The 13773-nt window shown below is 52.1% G+C and overlaps 1 protein-coding gene across 1 annotated transcript in view; it reads right to left on the reverse strand.

Annotated features, from left to right (window-relative positions):
• Positions 1–13773, reverse strand: part of LOC122352515 (probable ATP-dependent RNA helicase DDX56) — a 57053-nt gene that overhangs the window by 5664 nt on the left and 37616 nt on the right. Inside the window, exon 6 of the mRNA XM_043249947.1 lies at positions 1–143. This exon is cut by the window's left edge and continues 99 nt beyond it. Coding sequence (XP_043105882.1) covers positions 1–143 — 143 coding nt within the window. The remainder of the gene's footprint in view (positions 144–13773) is intronic.

The raw sequence follows: 13773 nt of genomic DNA on the forward strand, positions 1-13773 counted from the left end.
AACACGAGCGACTTCCCTCGAACCAGGCCGAGCTTCAGGAGCGTGTAGATGATCAGGAACTTGTCCTCCTCCTCGCACCGGATGCTGTACTGCTGGAGCTGAGAGCTGTCAGGCAGCTGAGAGCCCTGGAGCTTCAGAGTCACCTGTGAGAGACACACACACACACACACACACACACACACAGGAAAGAGTCAAACACACGCACACAGAGAGAGAGGAACGAGTCAGATAAACACACACAGAGAGAGAGGAACGAGTCAGATACACACACACACAGAGAGAGGGGCGAGTCAGATACACACACAGAGAGAGAGGGGGGCGAGAGAGAGAGAGGGGGGAACGAGTCAGATAAACACACAGAGAGGGGAGAGAGAGAGGGGGACGAGTCAGATAAACACACAGAGAGGGGCGAGAGAGAGAGAGGGGGAGAGAGAGAGAGAGAGGAGGGCGAGAGAGAAAGAAAGGGGGCGAGTCAGATAAACACACAGAGGGGGGGCGAGAGAGAGAGGGGGAACGAGAGAGAGGAACGAGTCAGATAAACACACGGGGGGGAGAGAGAGAGAAAGGGGGACGAGTCAGATAAACACACACAGAGAGAGGGGGGGAGAGAGAAAGAAAGGGGGACGAGTCAGATAAACACACAGAGAGGGGCGAGAGAGAGGGGGGACAAGAGAGAGAGAGGGGGACAAGTCAGATAAAACACACAGAGGGCGAGAGAGAGAGAGGGGGGGACGAGTCAGATAAACACACAGAGAGGGGGCGAGAGAGAGAGAGGGGCGAGAGAGAGAGAGAGGGAGAGGCGAGAGAGAGAAAGAAAGGGGGCGAGTCAGATAAACACACAGGGGCGAGAGAGGGAGAGAGAGGGGGAACGAGTCAGATAAACACACAGAGAGAGAGGAACGAGTCAGATAAACACAGAGGGGGCGAGAGAGAGAGAGAGGGGAGGAGAGAGAGAGAGAGGGGGAACGAGTAAGATACACACACAGAGAGAGGGGGACGAGAGAGGGAGGAACGAGAGAGAGAGAGAGAGAGGGGGACGAGTCAGATAAACACAGAGAGGGGGGCGAGAGAGAGAGAGGGGGACGAGAGAGATAGAGAAGAAGGGGACGAGTCAGATAAACACACAGAGAGAGAGGAACGAGTCAGATAAACACAGAGGGGGAGGGAGAGAGAGAGAAGGGGGCGAGAGAGAAAGAAAGGGGGACGAGTCAGATAAACACACAGGGGGAGAGAGAGAGGGGACAAGAGAGAGAGAGAGAGGGGGGACAAGTCAGATAAACACACAGAGAGGGGGCGAGAGAGAGAGGGGGACGAGTCAGATAAAACACACAGAGAGGGGCGAGAGAGAGAGGGGAGAGAGAGAGAGAGAGAGAGGGAGGGCGAGAGAGAAAGAAAAGGGGGCGGGTCAGATAAACACACACAGAGGGGCGAGAGAGAGAGAGAGGGGAACGAGAGAGAGGAACGAGTCAGATAAAACACACAGGGGCGAGAGAGAGAGAGAAAGGGGGACGAGTCAGATAAACACACACAGAGAGAGAGGGGGCGAGAGAGAAAGAAAGGGGGACGAGTCAGATAAAACACACAGAGAGGGGCGAGAGAGAGGGGGGAGAGAGAGAGAGAGGAGGGCGAGAGAGAAAGAAAGGGGGCGAGTCAGATAAACAGGGGCGAGAGGAGAGAGAGAGGGGAACGAGTCAGATAAACACACACAGAGAGAGAGGAACGAGTCAGATAAACACAGAGGGGGGAGAGAGAGAGAGGGGGGCGAGAGAGAGAGGGGGAACGAGTAAGATACACACACAGAGAGAGGGGGACGAGAGAGGGGAGGAACGAGAGAGAGAGAGAGAGAGGGGGCGAGTCAGATAAACACAGAGGGGGGAGAGAGAGAGAGAGGGGGACGAGAGAGGGGGAGGAAGAGAGAGAGAGAGAGAGGGTGGGACGCAGAGAGAGATAGAGAAGGGGGACGAGTCAGATAAACACACACAGAGAGAGAGGAACGAGTCAGATAAACACAGAGGGGGAGGGCGAGAGAGAGAAGGGGGCGAGAGAGAAAGAAAGGGGGACGAGTCAGATAAACACACAGAGGGGGGCAGAGAGAGAGGAACGAGTCAGATAAACACACAGGGGGGCGAGAGAGAGAGAGGGGGAACGAGTCAGATAAACACACAGGGGCGAGAGAGAGAGAGGGGGAACGAGTCAGATAAACACACACAGAGAGAGAGAGGGGGAACGAGTAAGATACACACACAGAGAGGGGCGAGAGAGAGAGAGGGGGAGAGAGAGAGAAAGAAAGGGGGCGAGTCAGATAAACACACAGAGAGGAGGGCGAGAGAGAGAGGGGAACGAGAGAGAGGAACGAGTCAGATAAACACACAGAGGGGGGAGAGAGAGAGAGGGGACGAGTCAGATAAACACACAGAGAGAGGGGAACGAGTAAGATACACACACAGAGAGAGGGGGAACGAGTAAGATACACACACAGAGAGAGGGGGACGAGAGAGAGAGAGAGGGGGCGAGAGAGAGAGAGAGGGGGCGAGTAAGATACACACACAGAGAGAGGGGGACGAGAGAGAGAGAGAGAGAGGAGGGGGACGAGAGAGAGAGAGAGAGGGGAGGGACGAGTCAGATAAACACACACAGAGAGAGAGGGGGACGAGTCAGATAAACACACAGAGAGAGGGGGACGAGAGAGAGACAGAGAGGGGGAACGAGTAAGATACACACACAGAGAGGGGGACGAGTAAGATACACACAGAGAGAGGGGGGGAGAGAGAGAGAGAGAGAGAGAGAGAGAGGGGGAGAGAGAGAGAGAGAGGGGGCAATGAGAGAGAGAGAGAGAGAGGGGGCGAGAGAGAGAGAGAGGGGGGGGACGAGTCAGATAAAACACACACAGAGAGAGGGGAGAGAGAGGGGGACGAGTCAGATAAACACACACACAGAGAGAGAGAACGAGTCAGATAAACACACAGGGGGACGAGTAAGATACACACACACAGAGAGAGGGGGACGAGAGAGAGAGAGGGGGCGAGAGAGAGAGAGGGGGGACGAGAGAGAGAGAGGGGGAAACGAGAGAGAGAGAGGGGGAAACGAGTAAGATACACACACAGAGAGAGGGGGACGAGAGAGAGACAGAGAGGGGGACGAGAGAGAGACAGAGAGGGGGAACGAGTAAGATACACACACACAGAGAGGGGGACGAGAGAGAGAGAGAGAGAGAGAGAGAGAGAGAGAGAGAGAGAGAGAGGGGGCGAGTCAGATAAACACACAGAGAGAGGGGGACGAGTCAGAAACACACACACAGAGAGGGGGGCGAGTCAGATACACACACACACACACACAGTATCTAAATGAAAAAATTTAAATGTTACAACTAATTAAAATAAGTTTAAATTTAAGCACTGAAATTAGTGACCTTAAATCAATTTTTTTACAAAAAAATAAAAATTCTACAAAAATATTAAGTTTTAGTAATAGTTTAGTAATGTGAACTAGAATACAATAAAAATACAAAAATGATACCCAATTCAAAATATTAATAAAAACTTATAATGGTAAATAAGACTAAAACTAAACATGTCAAACCTCCCAAAATATTCAGATTTAACAATTAAAAATGACAAAAAGGCACATAAAATAACATTTTACTAAAAAACTTTATAAAAATTAAAAATGACTAAACCAGAGTCAGATAAACACAGAGAGGAAAGAATCAGATAAACACAGAGAGAGAGGAACGAGTCAGATAAACACACAGAGAGAGAGGGGGCGAGAGAGGGGGGGACGAGAGAGAGAGAGAGAGAGAGGGGGGGACGAGAGAGAGAGAGGGGGACGAGAGAGAGAGAGAGGGGGGACGAGTCAGATAAACACACAGAGAGGGGGCGAGAGAGAGAGGGGGTGAGTCAGATAAAAACACACAGAGAGGGGCGAGAGAGAGAGAGAGGGGGCGAGTCAGATAAACACACAGAGAGGGGAGAGAGAGAGAGAGAGGGGGCGAGTCAGATAAACACACAGAGAGGAAGAGAGAGAGAGAGAGGGGCGAGTCAGATAAACACACACAGAGAGAGAGGAACGAGTCAGATAAATACAGAGGGGGGCGAGAGAGAGAGAGAGGGGGGAACGAGTCAGATAAAAACACACAGAGAGAAAGAGGGGGACGAGTCAGATAAACACAGAGAAATGGGGGCGAGAGAGAAAGAAAGGGGGACGAGTCAGATAAACACAGAGGGGGCGAGTAGAGAGAGAGAGGGGGACGAGTCAGATAAACACACAGAGGGGAGGCGAGAGAGAGAGAGAGGGGGCGAGAGAGAAAGAAAGGGGGACGAGTCAGATAAACATACAGAGAGGGCGAGAGAGAGAGAGGGGGAATGAGTCAGATAAACACACAGAGAGAGGGGGACGAGAGAGAGGAGGAACGAGAGAGAGGGGGCGAGAAAAGAGAGAGAGAGGGGGCGAGAAAGAGAGAGAGAGAGGGGGACGAGAAAGAGAGAGAGAGGGGGAGTCAGATAAACACACAGATAGAGAGGGGGCGAGAGAGAAAGAAAGAGGGGACGAGTCAGATAAACACACAGAGAGGGGCGAGAGGGGGAGAGAGAGAGGGGGACGAGAGAGAGAGAGAGGGGTGGGACGAGTCAGATAAACACACACAGAGAGAGAGAGGGGCGAGAGAGGGAGGAACAGAGAGAGAGAGAGAGAGAGGGGGAACGAGTCAGATAAACACAGAGAGAGAGGGGCGGACGAGAGAGGGGAGGAACGAGAGAGAGAGAGAGAGAGGTGGGACGAGAGAGAGAGAGAGAGAGGAGGGGGAACGAGTAAGATACACACAGAGAGAGGGGGGATGAGAGAGGGGAGGAACGAGAGAGAGAGAGAGGGGATGAGAGGGAGAGAACGAGTCAGATAAACACAGAGGGGGCGAGAGAGAGAGAGAGGGGACGAGTCAGATAAACACACACAGAGAGAGGGGGCGAGAGAGAGAGGGGACGAGAGAGAGAGAGAGAGAGGGGGGGACGAGAGAGAGAGAGAGGGGGACGAGTCAGATAAACACACAGAGAGGGGGGAGAGAGAGAGAGAGGGGACGAGTCAGATAAACACACAGAGAGAGAGGAACGAGTCAGATAAACACAGAGGGGGAAGAGAGAGAGAGAGAGAGGGTGGACGAGAGAGAGGGGGAACGAGTCAGATAAACACACACAGAGAGAGAGAGGGGGACAAGTCAGATAAACACACAGAGAGATGGGGAGTAGAGAGAAAGAAAGGGGGACGAGTCAGATAAACAGAGAGAGAGAGAGAGAGAGGGGGGAAGTCAGAGATAAACATACAGAGAGGGGGAAGAGAGAGAGAGAGGGGGAACGAGTCAGATAAACACACACAGAGAGAGGGGGGAGAGAGAGGAGGAACGAGAGAGAGAGAGGGGGACGAGAAAGAGAGAGAGGGGAGAGAAAGAGAGAGAGAGGGGGCGAGAGAGAAAGAAAGAGGGGGACGAAAGTCAGATAAACACACAGAGAGGCGAGAGAGGAGAGAGAGAGGGGCAAGAGAGAGAGAGAGAGGGGGCGAGTAAGATACACACACAGAGAGAGGGGGAACGAGTAAGATACACACACAGAGAGAGGGGGACAAGAGAGAGAGAGACAGGGGACAAGAGAGAGAGAGAGAGAGGTGGGACGACGAGTTAGATAAACACACAGAGAGAGAGGGGGCGAGAGAGGAGGAATGAGAGAGAGAGAGAGAGGGGGAACGAGTAAGATACACACACAGAGAGAGGGGGAGAGAGAGAGAGAGAGAGGGGGAATGAGTCAGATAAACACACAGAGAGAGAGGGGGCGGACGAGAGAGGGGAGGAACGAGAGAGAGAGAGAGGGGTGGACGAGAGAGAGAGAGAGAGGGGGAACGAGTCAGATAAACACACAGAGAGGGGGCAGAGAGGAGAGAGAGGGGAACAAGTCAGATAAAACACACAGAGAGAGGAACGAGTCAGATAAACAGAGGGGGAGAGAGAGAGAGAGAAAGAGAGAGAGAGAGAGAGGAGGGACGAGTAAGATACACACAGAGAGAGGGGGAACGAGTAAGATACACACAGAGAGAGGGGACAAGAGAAAGAGAGAGAGGGGGACGAGAGAGAGAGAGAGAGGGGAAACGATAAGATAAACACACACACAGAGAGAGAGGAAACGAGTCAGATAAACACACGGGGACGAGTAAGATACACACACAGAGAGGGGAAGAGAAAGAGAGGGGGCGAGTCAGATAAAAACAGAGGGGAGAGAGAGAGAGAGAGAGGGGTGGACGAGAGAGAGAGAGAGGGGGAAACGAGTCAGATAAACACACAGAGAGAGAGAGGGGACGAGTCAGATAAACACAGAGAGAGGGGCTAGAGAGAGAAAGAAAGGGGGACGAGCCAGATAAACACAGAGAGGGGGCGAGAGAGAGAGAGGGGAACGAGTCAGATAAAAACACCGAGGAGGGCGAGAGAGAGAGAAAGGGGGCGAGAGAGAGGGGGGCGAGAGAGAAAGAAAGGGGGACGAGTCAGATAAACATACAGAGAGGGAGGAACGAGTCAGATAAACACAGAGGGGGAGAGAGAGAGAGAGAGGTGGGACGAGAGAGAGGGGGGAATGAAGTCAGAAAAACACACAGAGAGAGAGAGGGGACAAGTCAGATAAACACACAGAGAGATGGGAAGAGAGAGAGAAAGAAAGGGGGACGAGTCAGATAAACAGAGAGGGGGCGAGAGAGAGAGGGGGACGAGTCTGATAAACACACAGAGAGGAGGGGGAAGAGAGAGAGAGAGAGGGGGAACGAGTCAGATAAACATACAGAGAGGGGGCGAGAGAGAGAGAGAGGGGAACGAGCCAGATAAACACACAGAGAGAGAGAGGGGACGAGAGAGGGGAGGAATGAGAGAGAGAGAGAGAGGTGGACGAGAGAGAGAGAGAGAGAGGGAATGAGTCAGATAAACACACAGAGAGGGGGGCGTAGAGGGAGAGAGGGGGAACAAGTCAGATAAACACACAGAGAGAGAGGAACTGAGTCAGATAAACAGAGGGGGCGAGAGAGAGAGAGAGGGGGCAAGAGAGAGAGAGAGGGGGGAATGAGTCAGATAAAACACACAGAGAGAGGGGGGACGAGAGAGGGGAGGAATGAGAGAGAGAGGGGGACGAGAAAGAGAGAGAGGGGGGAAGAGAGAGAGAGAGAGAGGGGGGAGAGAAAGAGAGAGAGGGGGACGACGAGAAAGAGAGAGGGGGGGAGTCAGATAAACACACAGATAGAGAGGGTGGGCGAGAGAGAAAGAAAGAGGGGACGAGTCAGATAAACACAGAGAGGGGGAGAGAGAGAGAGAGAGAGAGGGGGGACGAGTCAGATAAACACACAGAGAGAGGGGGGTAGAGAGAGAGAGAGAGGGGGGGACAAGAGAGAGAGAGAGGGGGACGAGTAAGATACACACACAGAGAGAGGGGGAACGAGTAAGATACACACACAGAGAGAGGGGGACAAGAGAGAGAGAGACAGGGGACAAGAGAGAGAGAGAGAGGTGGGACGAGTTAGATAAACACACACAGAGAGAGGGGGACAAGAGAGAGAGAGACAGGGGACAAGAGAGAGAGAGAGAGAGAGGGTGGGACGAGTTAGATAAACACACAGAGAGAGAGAGAGGGGAAGAGAGAGAGGAAGGAAGAGAGAGAGAGAGAGGGGGGAACGAGTAAGATACACACACAGAGAGAGGGGGAGAGAGAGAGAGAGGGGGGAACGAGTCAGAAACACACAGAGAGAGAGGGGCGTGACTGAGAGAGAGGAGGAGAGAGAGAGAGAGGGGTGGGACGAGAGAGAGAGAGAGGGGGGAACGAGTCAGATAAACACACAGAGAGGGGGGCGAGAGGAGAGAGGGGGAACAAGTCAGATAAACACACAGAGAGAGAGGAACGAGTCAGATAAACAGAGGGGGCGAGAGAGAGAGGGGGGAAGAGAGAGAGAGAGAGGGGAGGGACGAGTAAGATACACACACAGAGAGAGGGGAACGAGTAAGATACACACAGAGAGAGGGGGACAAGAGAAAGAGAGACAGAGGGTGGGACGAGTCAGATAAACACACACAGAGAGAGAGAGGGGGGAGAGAGAGAGAGAGGGGGGCGAGAGAGAGAGAGGGTGGACGAGAGAGAGAGAGAGAGAGGCGGAATGAGTAAGATACACACACAGAGAGAGGGGGACGAGAGAGAGAGAGGTGGGGGACGAGAGAGAGAGAGAGAGGGGGACGAGTCAGATAAAAACACACAGAGAGAGAGGGGAACGAGCAAGATACACACACAGAGAGAGAGAGGGGGACGAGAGAGAGAGAGACAGAGAGAGAGAGAGAGAGGGGGACGAGAGAGAGAGAGAGAGGGGGGAAACGAGTAAGATAAACACACACACAGAGAGAGAGGAACGAGTCAGATAAACACACGGGGGGAGAAAGAGGGGGGGACGAGTCAGATAAAAACAGAGGGGGGGAGAGAGAGAGAGAGGGTGGGACGAGAGAGAGAGAGAGGGGGAACGAAACAGATAAACACACAGAGAGAGAGAGAGGGGGACGAGTCAGATAAACACACAGAGAGAGGGGAAGAGAGAGAAAGAAAGGGGGACGAGTCAGATAAACACAGAGAGGGGGGAGAGAGAGAGAGAGGGGGAACGAGTCAGATAAAACACAGAGAGGAGGGCGAGAGAGAGAGAAAGGGGGCTAGAGAGAGGGGGAAGAGAGAGAAAGAAAGGGGGACGAGTCAGATAAACATACAGAGAGGGGGAAGTAGAGAGGGAGAGGGGGGAACGAGTCAGATAAACACACACAGAGAGGGGCGAGAGAGAGAGAGAGGGGGACGAGAGAGAGAGAGAGGGGGACGAGTCAGATAAACACACAGAGAGAGAGGGGAATAGAGAGAAAGAAAGAGGGGGACGAGTCAGATAAACACAGAGAGGAAGGAGAGAGAGAGAGAGGGGAGAGACGAGCAAGATACACACACAGAGAGAGGGGGACGAGTAAGATACACACAGAGAGAGGGGGACGAGAGGGAGGAACGAGTCAGATAAACACACACAGAGAGAGGGGGCGAGAGAGGGAGGAACGAGTAAGACACACACACAGAGAGGGGGACAGACGAGAGAGAGAAAGGTTGGGGGGACGAGAGAGAGAGAGGGGGGACGAGTCAGATAAACACACAGAGAGAGAGGGGGAACGAGTAAGATACACACACAGAGAGGGGGACGAGAGAGAGAGAGAGAGGGGGAAACGAGTAAGATACACACACAGAGGGGGGGAGTAAGATACACACACAGAGAGAGGGGACGAGTAAGACACACACACAGAGAGAGGGGGACGAGAGAGAGAGAGAGAGAGAGAGAGAGGGGGGAGAGAGAGAGAGAGAGAGGGGGACAGAGAGAGAGAGAGAGGGGGCGAGAGAGAGAGAGAGGGGGACGAGTCAGATAAACACACACACAGAGAGAGGAACGAGTCAGATAAACACACAGGGGGGGGGACAAGTAAGATACACACACAGAGAGAAGGGGGACGAGAGAGAGAGAGAGGGGGCGGACGAGCAAGATACACACACAGAGAGAGGGGGACGAGAGAGAGAGAGAGAGAGGGGGGACTAGAGAGAGACAGAGAGGGGGGGACGAGTCAGATAAACACACACAGAGAGAGGGGGCGAGTCAGATAAACACACACAGAGAGAGGGGGGGGCGAGTCAGATACACACACACACACAGTATCTAAATGAAAAAATTTAAATGTTACAACTAATTAAAATAAGTTTAAATTTAAGCACTGAAATTAGTGACCTTAAATCAATTTTTTTTTACAAAAATATAAATTCTACAAAAATATTAAGTTTTAGTAATAGTTTAGTAATGTGAACTAGAATACAATAAAAATACAAAAATGATACCCAATTCAAAATATTAATAAAAACTTATAATGGTAAATAAGACTAAAACTAAACATGTCAAACCTCCCAAAATATTCAGATTTAACAATTAAAAATGACAAAAAGGCACATAAAATAACATTTACTAAAAACTTTATAAAAATTAAAAATGACTAAACCAGAGTCAGATAAACACAGAGGAAAGAATCAGATAAACACAGAGAGAGAGGAACGAGTCAGATAAAAACACACAGAGAGAGAGAGGGAGAGGTGGATAGAGAGGGGGACGAGAGAGAGAGAGAGGGGGAGAGAGAGAGAGAGAGAGGGGGGGACGAGAGAGAGAGAGAGAGGGGGGACGAGTCAGATAAACACACAGAGAGGGGGGGCGAGAGAGAGAGAGAGGGGGACGAGTCAGATAAACACACAGAGAGGGGGAAAGAGTCAGATAAACACACACAGAGAGAGAGGAAACGAGTCAGATAAACACACAGAGAAGAGAGAGAGAGAGAGAGAGGGTGGACGAGAGAGAGAGAGAGAGGGGGAACGAGTCAGATAAACACACACAGAGAGAAAGAGGGGGACGAGTCACAAAACACAGAGAAATGGGGAAGTAGAGAGAAAGAAAGGGGGACGAGTCAGATAAACACAGAGAGGGGGCGAGAGAGAGAGAGAGGGGAACGAATCAGATAAACACAGAGAGGAGGGAGAGAGAGAGAGAGAGGGGGCGAGAGAGAAAGAAAGGGGGACGAGCCAGATAAAACATACAGAGAGGGGGAGAGAGAGAGAGAGGGGGAATGAGTCAGATAAACACACAGAGAGAGGGGGACGAGAGAGGAGGAACGAGAGAGAGAGGGGGAGAAAGAGAGAGAGGGGGGCAGAAAGAGAGAGAGAGGGGGACGAGAAAGAGAGAGAGAGGACGAGTCAGATAAACACACAGAGGGGCGAGAGAGAAAGAAAGAGGGGGACGAGTCAGATAAACACAGAGAGGGGGCTAGAGAGAGAGAGAGAGAGAGGGGGGGAGAGAGAGAGAGAGAGGGGGACGAGTCAGATAAACACACACAGAGAGAGAGGGAAGTAGAGAGGAGGAGGAACGAGAGAGAGAGGGGGAACGAGTAAGATACACACACAGAGAGAGGGGGACGAGAGAGAGAGAGGGGGGACGAGAGAGAGAGAGAGGGGGAATGAACAGATAAACACACAGAGAGAGAGGGGGACGACGAGTCAGATAAACACACAGAGAGAGGGGGCGAGAGAGAAAGAAAGGGGGACGAGCCAGATAACACAGAGAGGGGGGAGAGAGAGAGAGAGGGGAACGAGTCAGATAAAACACACAGAGGAGGGCGAGAGAGAGAGAGGAGGCTAGAGAGAGAGAGGGAGGGGAGCAGAGAGAAAGAAAGGGGGACGAAACAGATAAACATACAGAGAAGGGGGAGAGAGAGGAGAGGGGGAACGAGTCAGATAAACACACACAGAGAGGGAAGAGAGAGGGGGACGAGAAAGAGAGAGAGAGGGGGACGAGTCAGAGAAAGAGAGAGAGAGGGGGACGAGTCAGATAAACACACAGAGAGAGAGGGGAAGAGAGAGAAAGAAAGAGGGGACGAGTCAGATAAAACACAGAGAGAGGGAAGAGAGAGAGAGAGGGGAGACGAGTAAGATACACACACAGAGAGAGGGGGACGAGTAAGACACACAGAGAGAGGGGGACGAGAGGGAGGAATGAACAGATAAACACACACAGAGAGAGGGGGAGTAGAGAGGAGGAAACGAGTAAGATACACACACAGAGAGGGGGGACGAGAGAGAAAGGTTGGGGGGGACGAGAGAGAGGGGGGACGAGTCAGATAAACACACACAGAGAGAGTGGGGGGAGAATGAGTAAGATGATACACACACAGAGAGAGGGGGACGAGAGAGAGGGGGAACGAGCAAGATACACACACAGAGAGGGGACGAGTAAGATACACACACAGAGAGAGGGGGACGAGTAAGATACACACACAGAGAGAGGGGGACGAGAGAGAGAGAGAGAGAGAGAGAGAGAGAGAGAGAGAGGGGGACGAGAGAGAGAGAGAGGGGGACGAGAGAGAGAGAGGGGGCGAGAGAGAGAGAGAGGGGGAAGAGCAGATAAACACACACACAGAGAGAGAGAGGAACGAGTCAGATAAACACACAGGGGGGACGAGTAAGATACACACACAGAGAGAAGGGGGACGAGAGAGAGAGAGATAAAGAGAGAGAGAGAGGGGGGACGAGTAAGATACACACACACAGAGAGAGGGGGAATAGAGAGAGAGAGAGAGACGGGGGACGAGAGAGAGACAGAGAGGGGGGAATGAGTAAGATACACACACAGAGAGAGGGGGAATGAGTAAGATACACACAGAGAGAGGGGGGGACAAGAGAAAGAGAGACAGGGGACGGAGAGAGAGAGAGAGAGAGGTGGACGAGTCAGATAAACACACACAGAGAGAGAGGGGGCGAGAGAGGAGGAATGAGAGAGAGAGAGGTGGAGAGAGAGAGAGAGAGAGAGAGGAAACGAGTAAGATAAACACACACAGAGAGAGAGGAATGAGTCAGATAAACACAGAGGGGAAGAGAGAGAGAGAGAGAGAGGTGGGACGAGAGAGAGAGAGGGGACGAGTCAGATAAACACACAGAGAGAGGGAGCAGAGAGAGAAAGAAAGGGGGACGAGCCAGATAAACACAGAGAGGGGAAGAGAGAGAAAGAAAGGGGGACGAGACAGATAAACAGAGTTTACAGAGAGAGAGAGGGGTGGACGAGTCAGATAAACACACACAGAGAGAGAGGGGGACGAGAGAGGGGGACGAGAGAGAGAGAGAGAGGGGACGAGTAAGATACACACACAGAGGGGTAGAGAGAGAGAGGGGAAGAGAGAGAGAGAGAGAGGGGGACGAGAGAGAGAGAGAGGGGGGACGAGTAAGAGAAACACACACACACAGAGAGAGAGGAATGAGTCAGATAAACACACAGGGGGGATGAAGTAAGATAAAACACACAGAGAGAGGGGGACGAGTCAGATAAACACAGAGGAGGAACAAGAGAGAGAGAGAGAGAGAGGGGAATGAGTCAGATAAAAACACACAGAGGGGTAAGAGAGAGAGAGGGGGACGAGATCAGATAAACACAGAGAGAGAGAGAGAGGGGGAACGAAACAGATAAACACACAGAGAGAGAGGGGAACGAGTCAGATAAACACACACAGAGAGAGAGACTGGGGACGAGAGAGAGAGAGAGAGGGGATGAGTCAGATAAATACACACACAGAAGTAGAGAGAGAGGAGGAACGAGAGAGAGAGAGAGAGGTGGACGAGTCAGATAAACACACAGAGAGAGGGGGCGAGAGAGAAAGAAAGGGGGACGAAACAGATAAACACAGAGGGGGAGAGAGAGAGAGAGGTGGACGAAACAGATAAACACACACAGAGAGAGAGGGGCTAGAGAGAGGAGGAACGAGAGAGAGAGAGGACGAGAGAGAGAGAGAGAGAGGGGGACAGTGAGAGAGAGAGAGAGAGGCGGAACGAGCAAGATACACACACACAGAGAGGGGACGAGAGAGAGAGAGAGAGGGGGGACGAGGAGAGAGAGAGAGGGGGACGAGAGAGAGAGAGAGGGGAAATGAGTAAGATAAACACACACACAGAGAGAGAGAATGAGTCAGAAAAACACAGGGGACGAGCAAGATACACACACAGAGAGGGGACTACAGAGAGAGAGAGGGGGAAGAGTCAGATAAAACACAGAGAGAGAGGAATGAGTCAGATAAACACAGAGAGGGAAGAGAGAGAGAGAGAGAGGTGGACAAGAGAGAGAGAGGGGGACGAATGATAAACACACACAGAGAGAGGGGACGAGTCAGATAAACACACA

The sequence above is a fragment of the Puntigrus tetrazona genome, chromosome 10 (assembly GCF_018831695.1).
Source record: "Puntigrus tetrazona isolate hp1 chromosome 10, ASM1883169v1, whole genome shotgun sequence".
In the NCBI taxonomy this organism is placed as follows: domain Eukaryota; kingdom Metazoa; phylum Chordata; class Actinopteri; order Cypriniformes; family Cyprinidae; genus Puntigrus; species Puntigrus tetrazona.